This window comes from Ursus maritimus, unplaced genomic scaffold (genome assembly GCF_017311325.1).
Source record: "Ursus maritimus isolate PB19 unplaced genomic scaffold, ASM1731132v1 scaffold_12, whole genome shotgun sequence".
NCBI classification, from domain to species: Eukaryota; Metazoa; Chordata; class Mammalia; order Carnivora; family Ursidae; genus Ursus; species Ursus maritimus.
In genome coordinates, this window is record NW_024423564.1 from 61751342 (window position 1) to 61775907 (window position 24566).

General features: G+C 38.3%; 1 protein-coding gene and 2 non-coding genes across 3 annotated transcripts in view; 2 read left to right on the forward strand and 1 right to left on the reverse strand.

Moving 5' to 3' along the window:
- ZYG11A (zyg-11 family member A, cell cycle regulator) overlaps nucleotides 1-24566 on the reverse strand; it is a 71000-nt gene that overhangs the window by 21079 nt on the left and 25355 nt on the right. Inside the window, exons 3-6 of the mRNA XM_008699189.1 lie at nucleotides 15399-16150; nucleotides 5821-5961; nucleotides 3758-3934; nucleotides 1335-1399 (exon numbers count right to left, since the gene is read on the reverse strand). Coding sequence (XP_008697411.1) covers nucleotides 1335-1399; nucleotides 3758-3934; nucleotides 5821-5961; nucleotides 15399-16150 — 1135 coding nt within the window. The remainder of the gene's footprint in view (nucleotides 1-1334; nucleotides 1400-3757; nucleotides 3935-5820; nucleotides 5962-15398; nucleotides 16151-24566) is intronic.
- On the forward strand, nucleotides 14468-14573 carry LOC121102172. The gene has a single exon (XR_005834260.1). It is a non-coding gene; the product is annotated as a U6 spliceosomal RNA (small nuclear RNA).
- On the forward strand, nucleotides 20846-21036 carry LOC121102140. Its single transcript, XR_005834232.1, has one exon. It is a non-coding gene; the product is annotated as a U2 spliceosomal RNA (small nuclear RNA).

A 24566-nucleotide genomic window follows, 5' to 3' on the forward strand; every position in this document is an offset into this window, starting at 1 on the left:
TACATATATATACATATATATACATATATATATATATATATGTATGCATTTTTTTTTTTTGAGACAGAGTGTGTGCACATGTTCACTCAGGGTGGAGCATGACAGAGCCACAACCCCAAGATCATGACCTGAGCCAAAATTAAGTCAGGCGCCTAACTGACTGAGCTACCCAGGTGCCCTGTAAATAACTTTTTTTTTTTTAAAGATTTTATTTATTTATTGGACAGAGATGGACACAGTGAGAGAAGGAATACCAGCAGGGGGAGTGGGAGAGGGAGAAGCAGGTTTCCCACTGAGCGAGGAGCCTGATACAGGGCTCGACCCCAGGACCCTGGGATCATGACCTCAGCTGAAGGCAGACGCTTAACGACTAAGATACCCAGGCGCCTCTGTAAGTATAAGTATTTCTTTTTCACATTATCTTTTCTTTCTTTCTAAGTAAACTCCACCCCCAACGTAGAGCTCGAGCTCATGACCATGAGATCAAGAGTCACATGCTCTACTGACTGAGCCAGGCAGGTGCCCCACATTATCTTTTCTTTCTTTCTTTTCTTTTTTTGTAAAGATTTATTTAGAGAGAGTGTGCAAGCAGGAGGAGGGGCAGAGAGAGAGAGGAGGAAGGAGAGAAGCAGACTGCAGACTGCAGAGCCTGACACTCGATCTCACAACCCTGAGATCATGACAGAGCTCAGACAGAGCCGAAATCAAGAGTTAGACACTTAACCAACTGAGCCACCCAGGCGCCCCTACCTTTTCATTTTTGATATCTAGTCTTTGTAATATAAACAACATTTACAGTGTTTTGTAGGATATAAGATGATACTGATGTATGTACTGACAGACGATTCACCTTATAAACAGATAATGTAAGCTTTTGGTATTGATAAACACAGTATTGTAAATGTGTTGTATTTTCTCTTCTTTATGGTTTTCTTAATAACATTTTCTTTTCTCTAGGTTACTTTGTTGTAGAATACAGTATATAATAATACTTAACATAAAAAATACGTGTTAATTGTTTATCACTAAGGCTTTCCAGTCAACAACAGGCTATGAGTAGTTAAGTTTTTGGTGACTCGAAAGTTATACATGCATTTCTGACTGTGTGGGGTGGCAGTGGGGGGGGTCAGTGTCCCTAATCCCCACATTGTGCAAGGGTTATCCGTAGGGTACTCCAGATCACCTGTGGCAGATGCTCAACAAAACATTCTCCTCAAACACCTTAGCCCAGCCTTAATCAAACCCTTGCTAATAAGCTAATAACCAAAAGCCAACAATGTTCAGAGTAACAGTGGTCAACAAGCCAAAATCAGATGACCAAGTTTTATACTTGCCTGTCAAATGGAACATCCACAAGAATCCTGGAATTAGTTAAGGAGAGAAGACAATTCTTCTGTAACTTTAAGGGAATAAAGAAAAATAATTTTGAGCAAAGGTATATCCCATTCTAAATAAAGATTCTAAGCACATGGAAGGTGATACCAACAAGCTTTTCTTACTGAGAACTCACTGTGTACCCGGTCCTCTCCAAGTTCTTCATTTAATCTTACTCTGTCACATTCATTTTTGCCTAAAGAATAATCCTCTCCCACATTTTTTGGCAAAGCAGGGGGTCTCTTCCCCCTGAACCCTAGTGGCCTGCCTGTGTGTCAATCCAAATCAATTACTTGAAGCCTCATCCACAGATGTCCTTACAGATCTCATAACTAACTCTGTGATAGAGCTATACTTGCAACCTAAGACTGGCAGGGGTTAAAGGGCCTTTACAGATAGGAAAGTAAGAGAAGGCCTCCTGAGAAAGCTGCAGGAATACAAAATTTACCATCTCTTTGAAAGGCCATGAGTAGGCCAGTCTGACTGAAGAACAGTGTATGAGGCAGGGGCAGCAAGCCTGAAATGCCAACAGGAACTAGGCAGTAACATAAACAAAGTGAAGAGGGCTGAGTGTGACATAGCAGAGCAGTGGTGGGAATTATGAACACTTGGAGAATTCATGTCCTTTTATAGGGGCAGTTGCTACTCCAGCTGATGGCTTCCGTGAAGGGATTAACACCAAACTGTGAAAGAGCTTCCAACTTTTCAAGAGAAAGTGGAAATGCAGATTTTTTTTTTAAGTGAGGAAAGACCACCTTCCTTATGATACAGCTGTATAACCACTACCATCCACCACCTTAAATTGAGATAAAAAAAATTTTCCATCACCCCAAAGAGTTGTACTGTACCACCTTCTAGTCAATCCCAACCTCAGAAACCCCAACCCCAGAAAATTACATTGTTATTAGAGATTAATCTCTTCTAAAGTTTCACATAAATAGAATCATATAATATCTACTCTTCTGTGTCTGGCTTATTTTGCTCAGCATATAATGTTTTTGAGATTTGTCCATGTTGCATGTAGCAGTACTTTATTCCTTTATATTGCCACATAGGAGTTTATTATGTGAATATACCACAATTTCTTTATTCACCTGCTGTTCAACAATAGAAAGGTTTTCAGTTTTAGGAGATGTATCATGAATAAAAATATTATGAACATTCTTGTAAAAGTCTTTGTATGAATAGATGATTTCATTCCTCTAGGAGTGGAAAGACTAGGTAGTAAAGAAGGTATATGTCTAACTTTGAAAGAAACTACCAGACTGCTGAACTGGTAGTTGTATCATTTTACATTCTCGACATCTATATATGAGAATTTCAGTTGTTCCACACCCTTGCTAACACTTTGTATTGTCAGTCTTTTAATTTCAAACAATCTAGAGGGTGTGTAGTAGTATTTAGGTATGCAGTGGTAATTCAATGTGGTTTTAATTTGCATTTCCCTTATGACTAAAAACACTGAGCATCTTTTCACATGCTCATCTGTCATCTGCTTAATCCTCTTCAGTAAAGTGCTCAAATCATTTGCCTTTTTAAAAAATGGGTTTGTCTCATGCTACTGAGTTAAGAGTTCTTTATATTCTCTATAAAAGTTTTCTCATATATACAAAATAAACATTTTCCCCATCCCATGACTTACCCTTTTCAATTTGTGTATGTGTATGTGCATGTGAGAAGCCTTTAATTATGATGAATTCTAATTTATTTTTCTTTCATGACATGTGCTTTTTGTATCCTAAGACGACTTTGCCTACTCCAAGGTCACAAATAGTTTTGTCCTGGGGCGCCTGGGTGGCACAGCGGTTAAGCGCCTGCCTTCGGCTCGGGGCGTGATCCCAGCGTTATGGGATCGAGCCCCACATCAGGCTCTTCAGCTATGAGCCTGCTTCTTCCTCTCCCGCTCCCCCTGCTTGTGTTCCCTCTCTCGCTGGCTGTCTCTATCTCTGTCAAATAAATAAATAAAAATCTTTAAAAAAAAAAAAAAACAAATAGTTTTGTCCTGTTTTCTTCTAGAAGTTTTATGGTTTTAGCTTTTATATTTAGATCTATGATTCAATTCAACTTTTTTTTTCCAATTTAATTTTCACATATGATGTTAAGCCTGTAAGGAAGTACTGAAGTGTTAATAGTACATGGACTTCTGGGTCAATGGTTTCTAAAAAATTTTTTTTAAATTTAAACCCAATTGCTAATCCAAATTTGCTACTTTTTTCTATAACAAACATAAACTCCTTATCTATTCCCTTTCTTTCAGGGAGGATGAAAAATTGAAACAAAATAATACCAATACTAATAATAGCTAATACTAACTAGTACTAGTAATTTTTTTCATGTTATTTGTCCTAAAGTAAGAAGCAGTCAAGTATTCAATTCAAATTACCTGCTGGTAATGGGGGAAATTTTTCAGAGCCTTGAAAAGCAGACAGGTGACCTCTGACAACAGACGAACAGGCATTCCCCTGGCCAGGCCCTGGCGTGTTAAGTTGAGGGCGCAAGCACTGGCTGTGAACTGCACTGGCAAATCCAATGGATGATTCCTCATTCCTACAGCCACAAGCTGAAGATGAACTTGTTTTTAGTGGCATATAACAACATGAGCATTTTTTTATACTGTCTTGTTTTTGTGTTAGTTGGCAAAAATATTTGCTCATTGGTACAGAAAGTAACAGATTTTTTTCTATTCTAAGCATTTATTTTTTAGGACAACAGCAATACCTTCTCATCCAAATGAAGCCATTAATGAAATGTGTGACTTTAGGCAAGTCACTTTCCTTCTCTGGACTTCCAGCTCCTCCATGATTAATAATCATTTACTGAACCTCACTCCATACAAGGCATTGTGATAAGCACTACAGGACACAAACATGAATTACTCACACCTTATTCCTTAGCATAAAGCCTTGTGAGAAAAATACGGTATGTAAACAAATAACATTGTGAGGGATATCAAAGCATGAAACTGGAAAAAAAAAAAGCACTATAAACGTATATATAAAGTGCTACCTAAGGTAGTTGTGGAGGGAGCATTCATTTCTGCAATGGATCAGAATTCTTCATTCAGACAGCACATTCAGACAAGGTCTCAGGTAAGATTTGGACAGAAGGACGTGGAGATAAGGATGGAATGAAAAGAGGATCCCTAAGGAATGGAAATGTGATAAGGAAATACACAAAACAGACAAAAGGGTGGGATGAATCCACCAACAGAGGAAGAAAAAATTTGAATTTAACAGAATTTGGAAGAATCTGAAATCTGCAAACATTAGAAAGGTCATCAGAAGACAGACTGTGGAAGACCTACAACACAAATGTAACATGAAGGTGTTGTACTAAGCTTAGGCCACACCTGCACTAACATTCAGGGACAGTGCAATCTGTTCTATCTCTATCTACCTCAGAAACCAGTCTGCTGATACTGGCATGAACCGTGATTTTAAGAGACCAGAGCTCCTCACTCTGGCAGCTGCATGAAGTAATAGAGCCCAGAGACAGACCTGCGACACATTTCCACTACGGAAAATGACTTTTTTCTATATTGCTAAATTGTTCCTAGGATTTCACTGGATTGCCATCATCCAAGTTAAATATGTAGAAATAATTTTTTAAAAACCCCATAAAACATGATTTTCAAAAATCACAGAATCTTAGATATGAAAAGGATTTTAAGAATATCTAATTCAATCTCCTCATTACAAATGGGAAACAAAGGTCTAGAGCTTTTCTTACTTTATACAGCACTACTTTTAAGTTACAAACAAATCTTACCTTCCATAGTGCAGAAATACCCATTTTTTTTTAAGGAACTATAATTACAAATACTAATAAAAATAAAGTGACTTCAAGTCTTCATTTTCATGTTACATTTCACTTTCAATAAATGTACTTTTCTTTCCCAAACCACTTAATACTTCCAATAACATTTAAAATAAATTCATTCTTCTATAAACCAAAGCAAAGTGTGGCCCTATCAATACTGGTTAACTTTACTTTATTCACAAAACACTTTAAATGGTAGGTTTGGCACCTTCAATTACTGTATTTTGCTCTGTTCTTGTTGGAGACACTGTTGTTTTCTTTTAGAAAACCAGATGTTAGTTTTTGAAGAGTAAACAAATGAATAAATAAGAAACAACATTTAGGGCAAAGTGAATACATGTTTATAGATTAAGATCTCCTATTTTAGGCAAAATAATACAAATGTCCTATATCTCCTTCTCAGACTAAATCAAAACACTAGATGACTTGAACTAATTTAGATGCTCAAAATGAGAGATGATCTGGCAGTTAATTAAGCCTAACACTGTCTTCCTTTCTCCATGAGGGTACCTTGGCTCACTACAGAATAAGGCATATAAGTTACTGTACTCAGTGTGTTTGGTGAACAGCTTTAATTGAACTAAATAAAAAGTAGTAACAAAAACTACCTTTCTGCAGTGTAGTTACCTTTAAAATAGCAGGCATGGTTACCTGCATTGAAAATGTCTCTGTGAAGAGCCTGTAGAGAGCTTCCTTCATAAAACATGACCTATTCCTGTATCGGCTCAGTGCTTCTGAAATCTGGCTCATATTGGCTCCTCCAGCAACCTGAAAAACAAAGATGTTACCAATAGGTTTCACAGTTCAGGCTTTTAGGGGCTTTGAGTGCTTGAAACAATGACAGGTGTTCAATTAAATGTTCCAGGTGCTTTACAAAGTTGTTTTGAATCCTAAGTCTAATAGGTAAATGTTCTCCTCAACCTCATTTTTACAATGGGGCCAGAGAGATGAAGTATGGTGCTAAATGTAACAAACCAATTAAGAGGTGGAGCCAAACTAAAATATCATCTCCCTACAACCATATTACAGTTAAGACTTCAACTGAACAATGGGTAGCATACAAATTTTTAAACAATCAATAACCATGATTGCATATCTTCTAAGTACTCATATAGGATAAATTAGACATTAAGAGAAAGGTAAAAGGCCACATAAAACAACTAAAATGAAAAAGGGAACTAACTTTTTGTAATATTATTATTTACTAAATGTTAACATAATTCTTCCTTGCTATCCCTCAGTTAATAGTTTTAAAAAATCTATACAGATTTTGGGTCTGGATGAAAATGGTACCCCCCCAATCCAAAACAGAAAATTAACAAGGAATGCAAATAAAACTAGATATAACCCAATTTTCAGCATTCCTAGAGAGTGAAGGGAAAAAAAGAAAATAAAGGGAGAAACTCAGAATCTTGCAAAAATGAAAAGAAAAACACTCCCCTCTCTACCATGACCTGTAACATCTTCACTGAAGAAACCTCACATCCCTAACTGACATAACTAATGGACAATGCTTCTGAATTAGGAACTATGTCAATTAAATAACAAAAAATTAAAAATTCAAACCAACTCTATATAAGGCTATTATAAGAAATATTTAAGCAGCAAATCACACATTTCAGCTGAGAAAAGTTCTTCCTATAAACCAACAGGGGCACATGGGTGGCTCAGTTAAGCATCCAACTCTTGGTATCAGCCCAGGTCTTGATCTTGGGGTCATGAGTTCAAGCCTTGTGTTGGGGCCCATGCTGGGTGTGGAGCTTATTTTATTTTATTTTATTTTAAAGATTTTATTTATTTATTTGATGGGGAAAGAGACAGTGAGAGAGGGAACACAAGCAGGGGGAGTGGGAGAGTGAGAAGCAGGCTTCCCGCTGAGCAGGGAGCCTGACGTGGGGCTCGATTCCACGACCCTGGGATCATGACCTGAGCCAAAGGCAGATGCCCAACGACTGAGCCACCCAGGTGCCCCTGGAGCTTATTTTAAAAACGAAAACAAAAACAAAAACAAAACTCAACAAATCAGAAGAAAATTTTAACATGGCACTTTAAACTGAATTAAATATTCCCAATAAGCATTTTGGGATGTGAAAAAATACCTTCAACAAAAAAATGAAACAATTGATTAAAAAGGAAAGGAGAAGACAAAAGTATATCAAATATAAGAACTAAGTTAAAAGGTACCCAAGGAAGGATAGATTTGAATAAAAATTTAGTAAGGAGAAGAAATGCAAGAAAACAAAATTTTTTAAAAAGAAAAGTACAAAGGCTCTAAGATTGAGTGTTGATATGGAAAAAAGACAAAGATCCATTATGCATATACCTGAAGTTCCTGAGGGGAAAACAAACTAATATTTGAAACTATTATATAGGGGGTGCCTGGGTGGCTTAGTCTGTTAAGTGTCTGACTTCAGTTCAGGTCATGATCTCAGGTCCTGGGATCGAGTCCTGCAACAGGCTCTTCATTCAGTGGGGAGTCTGCTTGTCCCTCTTCCTCTGCTTGTGCTCTCTCAAATACATACAATCTTAAAAAAGAAAAACAAACAAAAAATAGGGGGTGCCTGGGTGGCTCAGTTGGTTGGGTGTCTGCCTTGGGCTCAGGCTATGATCCCAGGGTCCTGGGATCAGGCCTTGCATTAGGATCCCTCAGCCGGGAGTCTGCTTCTCCCTCTACCCCTGGCCCTCCCCCAGCTCGTGCTCTGTGTTCCCTCTATCTCAAATAAATGAATAAAATCTTAAAAAACAAACAAAACCCAAATGCAGGTACAGAGAAAATTCCAAAGTAACTGCATATATCCAAGAAAAGGCTCAGAAAGACCTAAAAAGACCTTAAAATTTATATATCTGGCACAGATCAAAAAACAAAACAAAACAAAACAAAAATAGTAACAAAACAGCAAACCCTAGGGAAAGGAAACAATCTGATTTCTAGAGTTACCATGTATTAGTTTCAAATGTCCAGTTTTCAACAAGAAAAAAAATCACAAGGCGTGCAAAGAAATAGGAAGGTATGGCTCATTCAAAAGAAAAAGAAATCAACAGCAACTGTCCCTGTCAAAAAAAAAACCTGATCACAGATTTATCAGGAAAGACTTCTAGATACTGGTTCTTGAAAATGTTCAAAGAACTAAAGGAAGATATAGATAAAATCAAGGATATGATGTATGAACAAAAGAGAAAAACCAACAGAGATAGAAAACATAGAAAAGAAAAAGAAATTCTGAAAAGTACAATAACTGAAATGCAAAATTCACTAGAGGGATTCAAAGGCATATTTGAGCGGACAGAAGAATCAACCAACTTGAAGACAGGACCATGGAAATTATTGAGTCAGAGGAACAGAAGGGAAAAAGACCTAAAAAAAGTGAATAGAACTTCAGGAGCCTATGAAATACCAACAAGCAGACCAAACTACACATTGCGGGAGTCCCAGAAGAGACAGACTATTTGAAGAAAACATGGCTGAAAACTTTCCAAATTTGGTGAAAGACATGAATATGAACATCCTAGGAACTCCAAGATGAACTCAAGGGGTGCGTGGGTGGCTCAGTCGTTAAGCATCTGCCTTTGGCTCGGGGCGTGATCCTGGCGTTCTGGGATCGAGCCCCACATCAGGCTCCTCTGCTGGGAGCCTGCTTCTTCCTCTCCCACTCCCCCTGCCTGTGTTCCCTCTCTCGCTGGCTGTCTCTCTGTCAAATAAATAAATAAAATCTTTAAAAAAAAATTAAAAAAAAAATAAAGATGAACTCAAGAAGACTCACACCAAGACACATTATAATCAAATTTTTGAAGGCTGAAGACACAGAAAATCTTGGAAACATCAAGAGAGGAGCAAATCACACACAATGGATGCTTGATAAGATTACCTGCAGATTTCTCATCAGAAACTTTAAGACCATGGGCCAGGATGTTCAAATTGATAAAAGAAAGAAAAAAAAAAGAAAAAAAAAAAAAAAACAACCCTGTCAACCAAGAATCCTTTATCCAGCAAAACTGTCCCCCAAATGTGAGGGAGAAATCAAGACATTCCCAGATAAACAAAAGCTGGAGAAGTTCATTACCACTAGACCTGCCCTGTAAGAAATGCTCAACGGAAACTTGCAGGGCAAAATAAAGTAGCACTAGACAATAAGAAGAAACTATAGGAAGTAATAAAGATCTCAAAAAAAGGCAAATACAGGGCAATTTAAAAAGCTAGTGATATATTAAAGCTGGTTTATAGGAGACCCTGGATGGCTCAGTGGGTATAGCATGCGACTCTGGATCTCAGGGTCGTGGGTTGAAGCCCCATGTTGGGCGTACAAATTATTTAAACAAACAAAAAACAAAAACTGGTCTGTAGCTCTACTTTTTGTTTTCTACAGGATTTAAGGAACTAATACATTTTCTAAAAAATATTACTCTAAAATCTATTATAACTTTGGTTTCTAACTGCAAATTTTGTTTTCTACATAATTATAGATTTGAGAGACAGAGAGAGCATGAGCAGGAGGGAGGGGCAGAGGGAGAGGGAGAAGCAGACTACCCAAATGAGCAAAGAGCTCAACACAGGACTCAATCCCAGGACCCTGAGATCATGACCTGAGTCAAAGGCAGGCGCTTAACTGGCTAAGCCACCCAGGTGCCCTTGTTTTCTACATAATTTAATAGGCAAATGGATTAAAAAGAATTATTTTACACTTTGGGACAGACAGTGTAAAACGATGTAATTTGGGGACATCATTGATTAAAAGGGTTGGGGATGGAAATGTAAATTAGCAGTTTTTTTGTTATTGAAGTGAGGCTGGTGTAAATTCAAATTAGAGTATTTTAACTTTAGAATATTAAATGTGATCTCCATGGTAACCATAAAGAAAATAGTTATAGAATATATACAAAAGGAAATGAGAAAGGAGTTTAAACATTTCGATATAAAAAAAATCAGCTGGGGCACCTGTGTGGCTCAGCAGGTTAAGCGTCTGCCTTTGGCTCAGGTCACGATCTCAGAGTCCTGGGATGGAGGTCCCATGTCAGGTTCCCTGCTCAGTGGAGAGTCTGCTTCTCCCTCACCCTGTGCCCCTCTCCCTGCTTTCGCTCTCTCTCACTCTCAAATAAAATCTTGAAAAAAAGAAAAAAGAAAACTCATTCTCAGAAAATTTAAAAAATCAGCTGAGCAAAAAAGAAAACAGTAATAGAGGAAATGAGGAACAAAAAAGCTACACAACATATAGAAACCAAAGAGCAAAATGACATAAGTCCCTCCTGATCACCACTTTCAATGTAGATGGATTAAATGCTATAATCAAAAGATAAAGATTGGAAGAATGAATAAAAAACACATGATCCAACTATAAACTGTCTATAAAAGACTCACTTTAGATCCAAAGACACAGCTAGATGGAAAATGGAAGAATGGAAAACAATATTCCACGCAAATATAACCAAAAGAGAGCAGGCAAGGGGTGACTATACTACTATCAGACAAAGTAGACTTTAAATCAAAAGAGGTTACAAGAGACAAAGCCAGACATTATATATTAATAAAAGGTTCAGTACCCCAATTAGATATAATAAGCATAAACATTTATGTATTTAATGACAGACCATCAAAACATGACACAAAAACAGACAGAATTAAAAGGAGAAATAGATATTTCTACAATAATGGAGACTTCAACAACCCACTCAATAATGAATAGAACAATCAGATAGAAATAAGGAAACAGAGGACTGGGGCACCTGGGTGGCACAGCGGTTAAGCATCTGCCTTCGGCTCAGGGCGTGATCCCGGCGTAATGGGATCGAGCCCCACATCGGGCTCCTCCACTATGAGCCTGCTTCTTCCTCTCCCACTCCCCCTGCTTGTGTTCCCTCTCTAGCTGGCTGTCTCTATCTCTGTTGAATAAATAAATAAAATCTGAAAAAAAAAAAAGGGGGGGGGGAACAGAGGACTTACCACAATAAACCAACTAGATCTAAAAGTGCAAAACACTCTACCCAACACCACCAGCATTCACATTCTTTCAAGTGCACATGGGACTTTTCCAGGATAGACCATATGTCAGACCACAAATTAGGAGTCAACAAATTTTAAAAAACAGGTAGGAGATTTTTTAAAAAGTCAACAAAACTAGTCTGTATTCTTCAAAAATATCAATGTGACACGAAGGACAGGAAGGACTAAGGAACTCTTTCAGATTACATTACAAAGGAACATGACAAATGAATGCAAAAATGACCCTGGACTAAATGGAAAAATATTTTACAGAGGGCATTATTGGGATAATCAACATTGTAAATACGTACAGAGATTATGTACAGTACTGCATTGATGTTAAATTTCCCCAAATTTGGTTAACTGCACGGTAGCCATTAAGAAGAATATCACTGCTCTTAGGAAATACAGAATCAAGCATTAAGGGCTAGAGGGGCATGATATATGTAACCTACTCGAATGGTTCAGAAAAAAATTATGTGTAGAAAGAGGATATGATAAAAAACAAATGTAGCAAATGTTTAGAATTAGTGACCCACAAGTTAAAAATTATTTCAAAACAATTTTTAAGCACTATACATAGATTAATTGCCCAAGGACTTACATATTAAGAACCTAAGGGATATATTCTTTTTTTTTTTTTTTTAAAGATTTTATTTATTTATTTGACAGAGATAGAGATAGCCAGCGAGAGAGGGAACACAAGCAGGGGGAGTGGGAGAGGAAGAAGCAGGCTCCCAGCGGAGGAGCCTGATGTAGGGCTTGATCCCATAACGCCGGGATCACGCCCTGAGCCGAAGGCAGACGCTTAACCGCTGTGCCACCCAGACGCCCCCTAAGGGATATATTCTAAAATTTTTAAAAGATTTATGATCATCCAGATGTAAGACCTAAAAAGGAACAAAGGATAAGCCACAGCAAGACCAAGGAGAAGACCTGATAGCTCTTGCCTCACCCTCTCTTCTCCTTGGCTTCCTGCAGATGCCATTACAAAACAATCTTCAGAAGGGATTCTTGCCACACCCCACCAATGGATCAACAAGGATTTCCTCCCAAACGAAGATGTTGTGTGGCTTTTAATACTAATGTCGGGTGTCCTTTCTGCCTATTTTATTTTTTATTTTTATTTTTTTAAGTAGGTTCCACGCTCAACATGCGGCTTGAACTCATGACCCTGAGATCAAGAGCTGTATGCTCTACCAACTAACCCAGCCAAGGGCCCCCCGCTTTCTGCCTATTTTAAAGGAATCAAGTACATGTTGCCCATTCTAATTTGAAATGCAATAAATATTTGTTGTCTTTGAAGGTCTTTGCTGACATTTAATTTTATCCATGCTAAAAGTAAACAAATTTTTGATCAACCCAAACAACTAAGAGATACTTAGTATATTTTGCATCTCATCTGAAACATGTATTTCCATTAAATAAAAGGTTTCCTGAAACATACCTTTTATATTTGCCACACCTTACACTCCACATAAGGCTGGCTTAAGATCTTTTGTTTCTTAGTAGTGGGAGAACTGTGGTCTTTCCTCTCCATCCCAACAATATCTAACACCGTATATAATGCATAATTTTAAATTTTCAAAATAAACTAAACTAACATGTATACCAGATAAGTTTACTGAAACACAGCTTCCCATTTTCTTTTTCTTTTTTTTTTTTTAAGATTTTATTTATTTATTTGACAGAGATAGAGACAGCCAGCAAGAGAGGGAACACAAGCAGGAGGAGTGGGAGAGGAAGAAGCAGGCTCACAGCAGAGGAGCCTGATGTGGGGCTCGATCCCATAACGCCAGGATCACGCCCTGAGCCGAAGGCAGATGCTTAACCGCTGTGCCACCCAGGCGCCCCAGCTTCCCATTTTCTTTCGGTGTACCCACTTTGACAGTATCTTAACTACATGTATAATCCGTCTATAGAATATTCCAGCATTTGTCCCATATTATTGCATATCGAGAGTTTATGCGCTAAAAAAAAATTTTTCCCCCTGATTGCTAGTCTTTTGATCACTGTGACACTAAATGCTATTAATCTGAAACAGGCCTAGGTATACATTCCTGGTAAACAATTCTCTACATATTTAATCTGAAAGTTCACATTATTATTTATCTCTATTTCAAACCTAATGATGTAACTGATGGCTTCCAGCTTCATTAGACATGCCAGAAAATTAAAAGGACTTCAGGGGCGCCTGGGTGGCTCAATTGGTTGAGCGTCAGACTCTTGATTTCAGCTCAGGTCGTGATCTCATGGGTCATGAGACTGAGCCCTGTGTAGCACTCTGCACTCAATGGGAGTCTGCCTGGATATTCTCTCCCTCTGCCCCTCCCCCATTTGCGTGCTCTCTCTCTAAAATAAATAAATATTATTTAATAATATAAAAGAAATTCAAAATATAATTGCTATTTTCAAATCAAAAGAATGAAAATAGCTCTCTCCTTTTCTCCACCATCATGGTATGTGCAGTTGACTGTCCTTTGCCATGTCTTCTGACAAGACTTCAGAATCAAGCAATTGCTGGCCAAGAAACAAAAGCAGAAGCGTCCCATTCCCCAGTGGATTCGGATGAAAACTGGTTATAAAATCCAGTACAACTCTAAGAAGCGGCACTGAAGAACAATCAAGCTGGGTCTACAAGAGATAGCACATGAGATGGCACACATATTTACGCTGCATGAAGGTTACCAGCTCATATCCTATCACTCTGTAAACATCACTACTACCTTAACAACAGACATGTTTTATTGGGGAAATGATTTTTCTGTCACTATGCTTCTGCACTGGTAGGCTGGTTCAGTAATTATGTGAGAGCTTTTGTCGGGGGGGGGGGGTAGGAAATAAAAATGTGAAAACAACTGGGGCACCCAGCTGGCTCAGTCGATGGAACATGTGACTCTTGATCTTTGGGTTGAGAGTTCAAGCCCCATGCTGGGCACAGTAAGCAAGTGAATGAATGAATGAATGAATGAATGAATACAACTAATGACTGTAAATTATTTTACTCTCTCACCCTAAAAGGAATTACATATGGTGTAATTATAAAGCATTTTAAAGCAGTGGTTCTGAACCTTGGCTGCACATTAGAATTACCTGGGAACTTTCAAAATTTTGATGTCCCTGCCAAGTCCCAGACCAATTAAATCAGAATATCTAGGAGATCAGACACAGGCATCAGTACATTTCAAAACTTCCAAAGTGATTACAATGTACAAATAAGGTAGAGAACCACTGTTTTAAAAAAGAAGTATTCTGAAACATAAATATTTAAATATATGCTGTTTTAAAAATAGCACGAGGGCTTGCTTCAGCAAGTGCATATACTAAAACTGGAACAATACAGAGAAGATCAGCATGGTCCCTATGCAAGGCTAATATGCAAATTTGTTAAGTGTTCCACATTTTAAAAAATTTAAAAAAAAATAGCCCCATGACTGGCCAAAAACTTATTCTGGCAATGTTCAAAACCTTTTTCTTTTTTTTTTTTTTTAAAGGATTATTTATTTGAGAGAGAGAGAGAGAGAATGAGCACGAGTATGCATGCCAGCAGGGGGAGAGGCAGAAGAAGAGGAAAAGACAGAATCTCAAAACAGACTCCCCGCTAAGCATGGAGCCTGACACAGGGCTCAATCCCACAACTGTGAGATCACGACATTAGTGGAAATCAAGAGTTGGACACCTAACTGACTGAGCTATCCAGGAGCCCTGTCAAAACTTTTTCTCTTAAGACCCTTTCCAAAACTGTTTTCTTTCATACCTTCACCAAAAATGTTGATCACCTGCCTTACTAATTATATTTAGCTATTAAATAAAGGTAAACATTTAGTCACAAAGACTTGGACACACATCCTAGCTCTACCACTTAATATGCAGTTAGAGGATTAGCTTAACCTCTGAGCTTCCACTTCCTCATCTGTAAAATGGGAGGAATAAAGAGGAAAACAACATGCACAACGTGGCACCTGGTACATAGGAGGAAATGTATAAATGGCTATACCTACCATAACAAACTAGACTACAAGACCTGGAGGCCAGGACCATACCTTGTTTTAAGGTCGTAATTCCAGAACCCACCACGTGGTAGCTACACAGTAATTACTGTTAAGCTCCTTAAGGATTTTTTTTCTCTGTCTCTGTAACCCTAATACCTACTGTATATTCTTATGTACAACAAAAGCCTAATAACGTTCTTAACAAAGGAATCAAACTTATTTCAAATAAAAAAACAAACCCTCAAGCCTTGCTTTGCAGTAAAGAAGTCAGAGTAACCAGCATCCGTAGCCAACAGTCCCACAAATTGCATTGCGGGCCGCTGCCGTATAAACAGTTCTACAGCTCCATCGGTGATGCAGCTGCCCCCCGAAATATCCAGTGACACAACATGGGGCAGAATATCCTTTTGCTGCAGCAAATGAAAAGCTAAATCTGATTTGAGTTGCCTGTGATCAGAAATATCAAGGTGAAGCAGACATTTAAGTTCTCTAATAACTGCAAGAATTTGTAGTTTGGTCATAGTCAGACATTTCAGATAGTGCATTGTCAGAGATTTGAGTCGATCCTTACAGGTAAGCAGTGCAGAAATGTTAGTGACCAGAGTATTGGAGATATCCAAGCTTTCCAGTTTTGGTAATTGAGAAACATTAGCCAGGTCTTCACTATGAAAACAAACATTGAAAACACTTAAAATGCGAAGACCAGTGAGCTGACCAAAGAATAGCAGTCTTGAATCTCGAGGGATGCTTGCTGAGTCCAACAGGAGACACCGAAGGTTTTGCTGGATCCAGCTACTGCTGCAGAGTGCATGTACGATGTCTGGAATTGGGAGGTCAGTGTGCACTGCAGTAGCATCTAGCTCGATGACTTTGTGATGGCAGAAGGCTTTTGTGAATGCAGCTGCCGAGATTTTAGCTTTTTGAATATTGACCAGCTTCAGTTTCATTTGGTTGCCTTGGAAAATGCTTGCTGTTCTATCAGTCAGCTTGCCTATAAGAGAACCAAAACCAGCTTATAAGACAACTAAATTTCATGCCTTTTCCAGGAGGCATTGTGGCCGATGAACAATGACAGATGCTAATAATAACAGTGACTATATTTACTGCTTACTCTGTGCCAAGCATTGTTCTAAACCCTTTACTCAGATTATTTATTCTTTATAATACTTTAATAATATTGTAATACTATTATTACTATCATAACAGAGGAAACTGGAGCTTAAAGAGGTTAAGTAACTTGCTCAAAGTCAAAATACATGGCAGAATCAGGAATCAAACCATAGTTTTATCCATAGTAACCTTGTTCACAAAAAAAAAAAAAAAAAAGAAAAAAATAGGTAAATAAGTACAGGATATATAATACACAAATAACACCACTAATGATTACTTTTTTTTTTTTTAAGATTTTTTTTTTTTAATTTACTTCTTTGACAGAGAGAGACTGCCAGCGAGAGAGGGAACACAAGCAGGGGGAGTGGGAGAGGAAGCAGGCTCCCAGCAGAGCAGGGAGCCTGATGCCTGGCTTGATTCCAGGACCCTGGGATCATGACCTGAGCCAAAGGCAGACGCTTAACAACTGAGCCACCCAGGCGCCCCTACTAATGATTACTTTTAACCAAAATAATCAATAGCCTCTGACAAGTCACTTACCTCTCTGGGCCTCATTTTCCTCATTTATAAAATAAATGGGTTATACTAGATTTTATTTAGAAAAGATTTACTAACCATCTTCTATGTGTGAGATCCTGTGTTAAGTAATGGGCACACAAGGTAATCAGACCCCTGTGACCAGAAGGAGTTCCAGTCTAGGAAGGCGTATCAGGCAAATAAATGTAATAGTGTATTGCGTGCAGTAGAGATTTGCAACAGCTATTGAACTAGTATAGATGAGATTAACTTTGGGAAAAGTTTTGAAGACTAAATAACAGTTTGAGGAGTGGGGGAAGAAGATGAAGGGTGGAAGAACATATCATAGACAAGGAACACAAACCAGCAGATTATTTGAAAAGACCCTAAGTAGATCAACACTACTGAACACAGTGGTGTAAAAGCTAGAAAGGAAAGTGGAGAGGAAGGTAAAAGGCAGATGGGGCCTGTACACAAAGCTAGGAAACCTAGACTTTTATCCTATGGACAATTCAATTTTGAAGGAGAAAAAAATCGTCATTATATTTTTAGAAAGACCGGGGCACCTGGGTGGCTCAGTTGGTTAAGCATCTGCCTTTGACTCAGGTCATGACCCCAGGATCCTAGGGTCAAGTCCCACATCAGGCTCTCTGCTCAGCAGAGGAGTCTGCTTCTCCCTCTCTCTCCACCCCTTCCCCTGCTTGCACTCTCTCTCAAATAAATAAAATCTTAAGACAAAAAAAGAAAAAAAAAAGACCAATTATGTGATTATAAAGAAATCAGGACAGTGTTTGGTGGGAGTGAGATGGGGCAAGATATTATTAATGTTTTTCATAATGCGAGATAAAGTTTAAACTAAGGCTGACAGAACATGGTGGCTGAACAGACTGGGTGAGAACAGAGAAAAAAAAAAGGTACATAAGCTGATTCCCAGCTTCTCAGTTTGAGTTGGGTTATGCTACCAAGACAGGAGGAAGAAGTCCCTATACTTCAGACTTTGAGGAAGATTTCAGTACATTCATTCATACATTTATCCAACAAATACCAGCGATTGCTGTATGTGAAGTGCTAGCTATGCTAAATGCTAAGAATGGTGAATAAGACAAACATGGCTCCTCCCAACACGGAGTTTATTTACACCCTAGAGGGAGAACACTGAACAAGCAGAAAACTGCTAACATTAAAAATACAGTGAGAAAAAAATATATTGTGAGTTAAAAATAGAACTATGATCCAGCAATCGCACTACCAGGTATTTACCCAAAGAATACAAAAACTAATTCAAAGGGATACACCACCCTGATAGCAGCATTATCAACAACAGCCAAATTATAGAAATAGCCCAAGTGTCCACTGACTGATAAATGGATAAAGAAGAAGAGGTATGTATACACATATACATAAATGTACACACACACACCTGCGCACACAATGGAATATTACTCAGCCATAAAAAAGAATGAAATCTTACTATTTGCAATAACACAGATGGAGCTACAGAGTATTATGCTAAGCAAAATAAGTTACAAGAAAAACGAATACCAAAATCAAATACATATGATTTCACTTGTGGAATTTAAGAAATAAAACAAAAAAACAAAGGGGAAAAAGAAGGTGAGAGGCAAGCCAAGAAAATGACTTTTGGACATCTGGGTGGCTCAGTCAGTAGAGTGTCCAGATCTTGGTCTTGGCTGATCTCAGGCAAGAGATCAATCCCCACGGCAGGCTCCACCCTGGGTAGGGAGAATACTTGGGATTCTCTCTCTCTCTGTCCTTCCACCCTCCCTGTCCCAATGTGCTCCCTCTCTCTCTCAAAAGAAAGAAAAGGAAAGAGAAAAGAAAAAAAAAAAACAGAGTCTTAACTACAGAAAACAAAATGATGATGGGGGGGTGAGGCAGGGAGGGACAGGTTATAAACAGGTGATGGGGATTAAGGAGGGCACTTGTGATGAGCACTGGGTGATGTATGAAGTGCTAAATCACTAAATTGTACACCTGAAACTAGTATTACACTGTTTGTTAAATAACTGGGATTTAAATACAAACTTTAAAAAATGTAGTAAGTGTTCTAAAGGAAAGAAACAAGAACATAATACAACAGGGGTAAGGAAAGAAGGATGATAAGAATCTTCTGTCTCTCTGCAGGAGTTCGAGGAGGTGCTGTTTTAAGCTAAGACCTAAAGGACGTGAAAGATAAAAGGTCACTGTCATTCTAAATGGAAGGAAGAGCTAAAGTCCTGATATGGTTTTTTCTGTGAAATGAGGGGAAACCAATGTGGCTAAAGCACAGCTGATGAAGGGGATACCCACATCTGACAAGTCAGATCTTGCAGACCAGGGCCAAGAATTGACATTTTATTCTAAGTACAAGGAGAAGCCTTTCAAGGGTGACAGAGAAGTGGCCAGATCTGTTAAGAGGGCTGTTTGCTATCTGGCCGTTGTCAATGGGCAAAAGTGGAGGTAAGGAGGGCACTTGTGAGGTCAGGGGAGAGGAAAGAGAAAGGTGTCGCTGAGAGGAGCTAAGAGGAAAAAGAATGCTTGAGATAGATATTTTGAAGGTATAAAATGTTTCAGTAGAACCAAGGAGAGAAAAAGGAAAAACGAAAAAGGACTCCTCCTGAGTCACTGAACAGCAAGGTAGATGGTCAAGTCATTTTGGAGATGGGGGAAATGGTAGTATAGCAGATGTTGTAATATGACACCTAGATTCTTTATAGGAACAAAGGACTTACTACTAGAGCTGCTGGGACCACCACCAGCTAATAGCCCTTATCTATGGGACATCAGCTGAAAAGAGTTGCCCCACCCAAGGTCACACCATTTCCCATGCAGACCCATATCCAAAACTGAGTTGGGAGGTATAAAGGTCCAGCCCTCACATCCCAACTCTACACAGATCTGAGTCATTGTTCCACCTTCAGGATTCCCCAAAAGATCAACTGAGGTATTCTAGATTCTATAAAGTTTAAACCTATGAGACTGAAGGATAAACACTTGGAATTAACTGGCATAGAGACAGTATTTAAAGCTGTGGGAATGGATAATATGGGAATCTAAGAGAAGGAGCAAGGACAAAATACTGAAAACATCTACATTTAAGGTCAACAGAATGAGGAAGAAGTCATAATAGCAAATACTAGCTGCTGAATGTTCTAAACATTTTAGACATATTAACTCTCTAACTGCTCATAAAACCCAATGAGGAAGGAATTATTATTACTCATGTTTTACAGATGAGTTGAACCACAGGAAAGTTAAAGTAACTGGCCCAAGGAAATATATCTAATAGTTATGACAGTGTACAAACCCAAACCGTCTGACACCAGAACCAGAACTCTTAAACCTTAATTTGTACTGCCTTTCAAGGGAAGCTGGATAAGGAGACAGATCAGCAGCAGCCACTGAGGTAGGAAGAAAACCAGAAGAATATAAGGACTGAGTAGCCCAGAAAAGAAATACAGTATACACAGGATGCACCCTGGATTTGTGGTTCTGAAGTTTAGAATAAAAGTAGTGTGCTGGGAACTCTGGGGAATCAGAGTAGAAGTGGTAGCTAAGCCAAAAAAAAAAAAAAAAAGACCTATGGAATGTTGAAAGTGAGATGGGTACCCAAGATGGAACCTCAAGGAACGCAAAACACTTAAGGTACATAGAGAAAAACAAGAGCACACAAAGGAAATTGTGGAAGAGTAACCAGGGATGGGCGGGGGGGAACAAGAGAAAAATGAAATACTCAGGACACATGGGTGGCTCAACCAGTTAAGCGTCTGCCTTTGGCTCAGGTCATGATCCCAGGGTCCCAGGATCGAGTCCCGCATCAGGCTCCTTGCTTGGTGGGGAGTCTGCTTTTCCCTCTGCATGCTGCTCCCCTTGCTTCTGCCCTCTTTCTCTTTCACACGAATAAATAAAATCTTTAAAAAAAACAGGAAAAGGAAATACTCTATGTCAGAAAGGTCAAGAGTAATTAATACTAAAAGTCAAAGGTACAAAAATCCCTGATGATTTAATGAATCTAGGCAACGCTCATTTATGGCCACCAAAATTAAAAAATTACAAATCCATCACTTCTCGGCCTTTTGACTAAGATCAAGTGTAGTATCTGTTCTTATCAGTTTAATATCTGATACATCCTCTATCCGAGGACAATATATTAAATGGATTTTTGGAATTAGGAGATGGAATAGGAGCTTGCTCCGTCCACTCCACGCATCGACCTGGTATTGCAGTACTTCCAGGAATGGTGCACCCCCTTCGGGGGGAAATAAATGGCAAAAAACAACAACAACAACAACAACAACAACAACAACAAATTACAAAACCAGAGTTAATTAACTCCCTTAAGGAAGTACTGGGCCCTACCAAAAACATCAAACCTGAATCTCATCAAGCCTCTACAGCTAACTTCCAATTTAGAGAAATTACAAGGATCAGAGGAACATTCAAAAATCATAGTACTGTCAAACAATGGCAAAATCCAGACTGGAAACACTCTATATCGTTCCAATTTTAGTATATGTGCTGCCGAAGCGAGCACCAGACTGGAAACACTCTACATAACAAACCACAATGGTTTCTTTGAAAAAAATAACTGGAAAATCCCCAACACATGGAAATTAAACAATACACTGCTAAATAAACATATGGATCAAGGAAGAAATCTCAAATTTTAAATTTTGAACTACATGAAGACACAACTTATCAAAATTTGTGGGATAAAGTGAAAGCAGCGCTTAGAGGGAAAATTATAGTTCTGAATACATACATTAGAAAAGTAAGATCTAAAATTAATCATCTAAGTTTCCAACCTAGGAAACCAGAAAAAGAACTAAATCCAAAGTAAGCAGAAGAAAAGGAATAAATAATCAGAACAGAAATCAATGAAATCGAAAATGTGAAATCAATAGAAAAAAAAAATCAACAAAACCAAAAGTTGGTTCTTTGAAAAAATCTATAAAATCAGGATAACTGGGGCACCTGGGTGGCTCAGTAGGTCAAGCATCTGCCTTCGGCTCAGGTCATGATCCCAGGGTCCTGGGATGGAGCCCCACATCAGGCTCCCTGCTCAGTGGGGAGCCTGCTTCTCCCTCTCCCACTCCCTCTCCCCCCCTGCTTCTGTGTGCACTCTCTGTCAAAGAAATAAAAATTTAAAAAAATAATAATAATCAGACCAACTAAAGAAAAGTTAGCCTCCAGCCAGGCTAACTGAAAAAAACAAAAGAGAGGAGACAAATTACTAGCATCAAAAACGAAAGAGCAGACATCACTCTAGATCCCATGACTATTAAAAGGCTAAGAAAAGGAAAAAAAAAAAAAAAGAAAGAAAAGAATACTATGAACAACTAACTCCATGCCCACAAATATGATAACCTAAATGAAATGGACCAATTCCCTGAAAGACATAATCTGCCAAAACTCACACAAGAAGAAACAGATTATCTGAATAGGCTTATCTATTAAACAAACTGAATCAAAAATTAATAACCTTCCAGGGGTGCCTGGGTGGCACAGCGGTTAAGCGTCTGCCTTCAGCTCAGGGCATGATCCTGGCGTTATGGGATCGAGCTCCACATCAGGCTACTCCGCTATGAGCCTGCTTCTTCCTCTCCCACTCCCCCTGCTTGTGTTCCCTCTCTCGCTGGCTGTCTCTATCTCTGTCGAATAAATTAAAAAAAAAAAAATCTTAAAAAAAAAAATTAATAACCTTCCAAACAGAAAGCACCAGGTCCGGATGAGTTCACTGGTGAATTCTACCAAACACCGAAGGAAGAAATTATACCAGTCCTCCACAATTTCTTTCAAAGGACATACTTCCTAACTCATTCTTTGAGGCCAGCAATACCCTAAACAGCAAAACCAAACAGATATCACAAAAGAAAATACTGACAAATAAATCTCATGAACACAGATGCAAAAATCCTCAACAAAATACCAGCAAACCAAATCCAACAATGTATAAAAAGAATTCCACACCACAACCAAATGAATTTATCCCAGTTATGGGAAGGCTGGTTCAACATTCAAAAATCAATTAATGTAATCCATCGTATCAATAGACTGAAAAAAGATCATATGATTAGATCAACAGAAGCAAAAAAAAAAAGGCATTTGACAAAATCCAACACTCATTCCTAATAACAACTCTCGATAAACTACAGGAACTTCCTCAATTTGAAAAGCCTACCTACAAAAAATCTACAACTAACAAACTTAGCGGTGAGAAAGTCAAAACTTTCTCACTAAGATCAGGTACGAGGCAAGGATATCCCCTCTCACTACTCCTTTCTATAAATACCATACCATTACATCAGCACCCCAAAATAATGAAATACTTAAGTATAAATCTAATAAAATACATACAAGATCTATATGAGGAAAATTAGAAAACTCTGCTAAATGAAATAAACGAAAAAATAAATGGAGAGATATTCCATGTTCACAAATAAGAAGACAATATCATCTAGATACCAGTTTTTCCCATTATTCAGCCATAAAAAAGAATGAAATCTTACCACTTGCAACAACATGGATGGAGCTACAGAGTATAATGCTCAGTGAACTAAGTCAGAGACAGACACATATTGTATGAGTTCATTCATATGGAATTTAAGAAACAAAACAATGAGGAGAGGGGAAAAAGAGAGAGAGACAAACCAAGAAACAGATTCGATTGAGAACAAACTGATGGTTATGGGGGTGGGGGTGTGTGTGAAATAGGTGATGGGGATTAAGGAACGCACTGGGTGATATATGGACCTGGTGAATCACTAAATTGTACACCTGAAACTAATATAACACTATACATTAACTACATTGGAGTTAAAATTTAAAGAAAAAGTTCTCAGTTTTTCCCAACTTGATCTACAGATGCAATGCCAACCCTAAGAAAAATCCCAGCAGGTTATTTTTTGAATATGTTATTTGTGAAATAAGCTGACTCTAAAGTTTAAATGGAAGGCAAAAGACCCAGAAGAGCTGACATAGTATTGAGAGAGAAGAACGAACTTGGAAAGCTGACACTACTTAACTTCAAGACTTACTATAAAAGCTACAATAATCAAGACAGTGTGGTACTGGTGAAAGAATAGGGAAAAAGATGAATGGAACAGAAGAGAGAGCCCAGAAATAGACCCACATAAATATTGTCAACTGATCTTTGACAAAGGAACAAAGGCAATTCGATAGCTCAAATACAGTATCTTCAACGAATGATGTTGGAACAAACGGACATCCACATGAAAAAACAAAAACAAAACCACACATCTGGACACATACCTAACACCCTTCACAAAAATTAAAATAGATCATGCGCCTAAATGTAAAACACAAAATTATAAAACTCCTAGAAGATAACACAGGAGAAAACCAATGGGTATAGTGATGGCTTTTCAGAAACAAAAAGACCCAATTCATGACAGAAATAATTGAGGGGCACCTAGCTGGCTAGGTTAGAAGACCATATGACTCTTGATCTCAGGGTCATGGGTCAGAGCCCCATGGAGGGTTAGAGATTACTTAAATCTATAAAATTTAAAAAATAATAATAATTGATAAGCTGGACTTCATTAAAGTTAAAATCTTGGAGTGCCTGGGTGGCTTAGTTGGCTGGGTGTCCAACTCTTGGTTTCAGCTCAGGTTGTGATCTTGCGGTCATGGGATTGAGCCCCGTGACAGGCTCTGTGCTCAGTGCGGAGTCCACCTCACGTTCTCTCTCCCTCTTCCTCTCATTCACACTCTATCAAATAAATAAATTACAACATTTTAAAAAATTAAAATCTTATGCC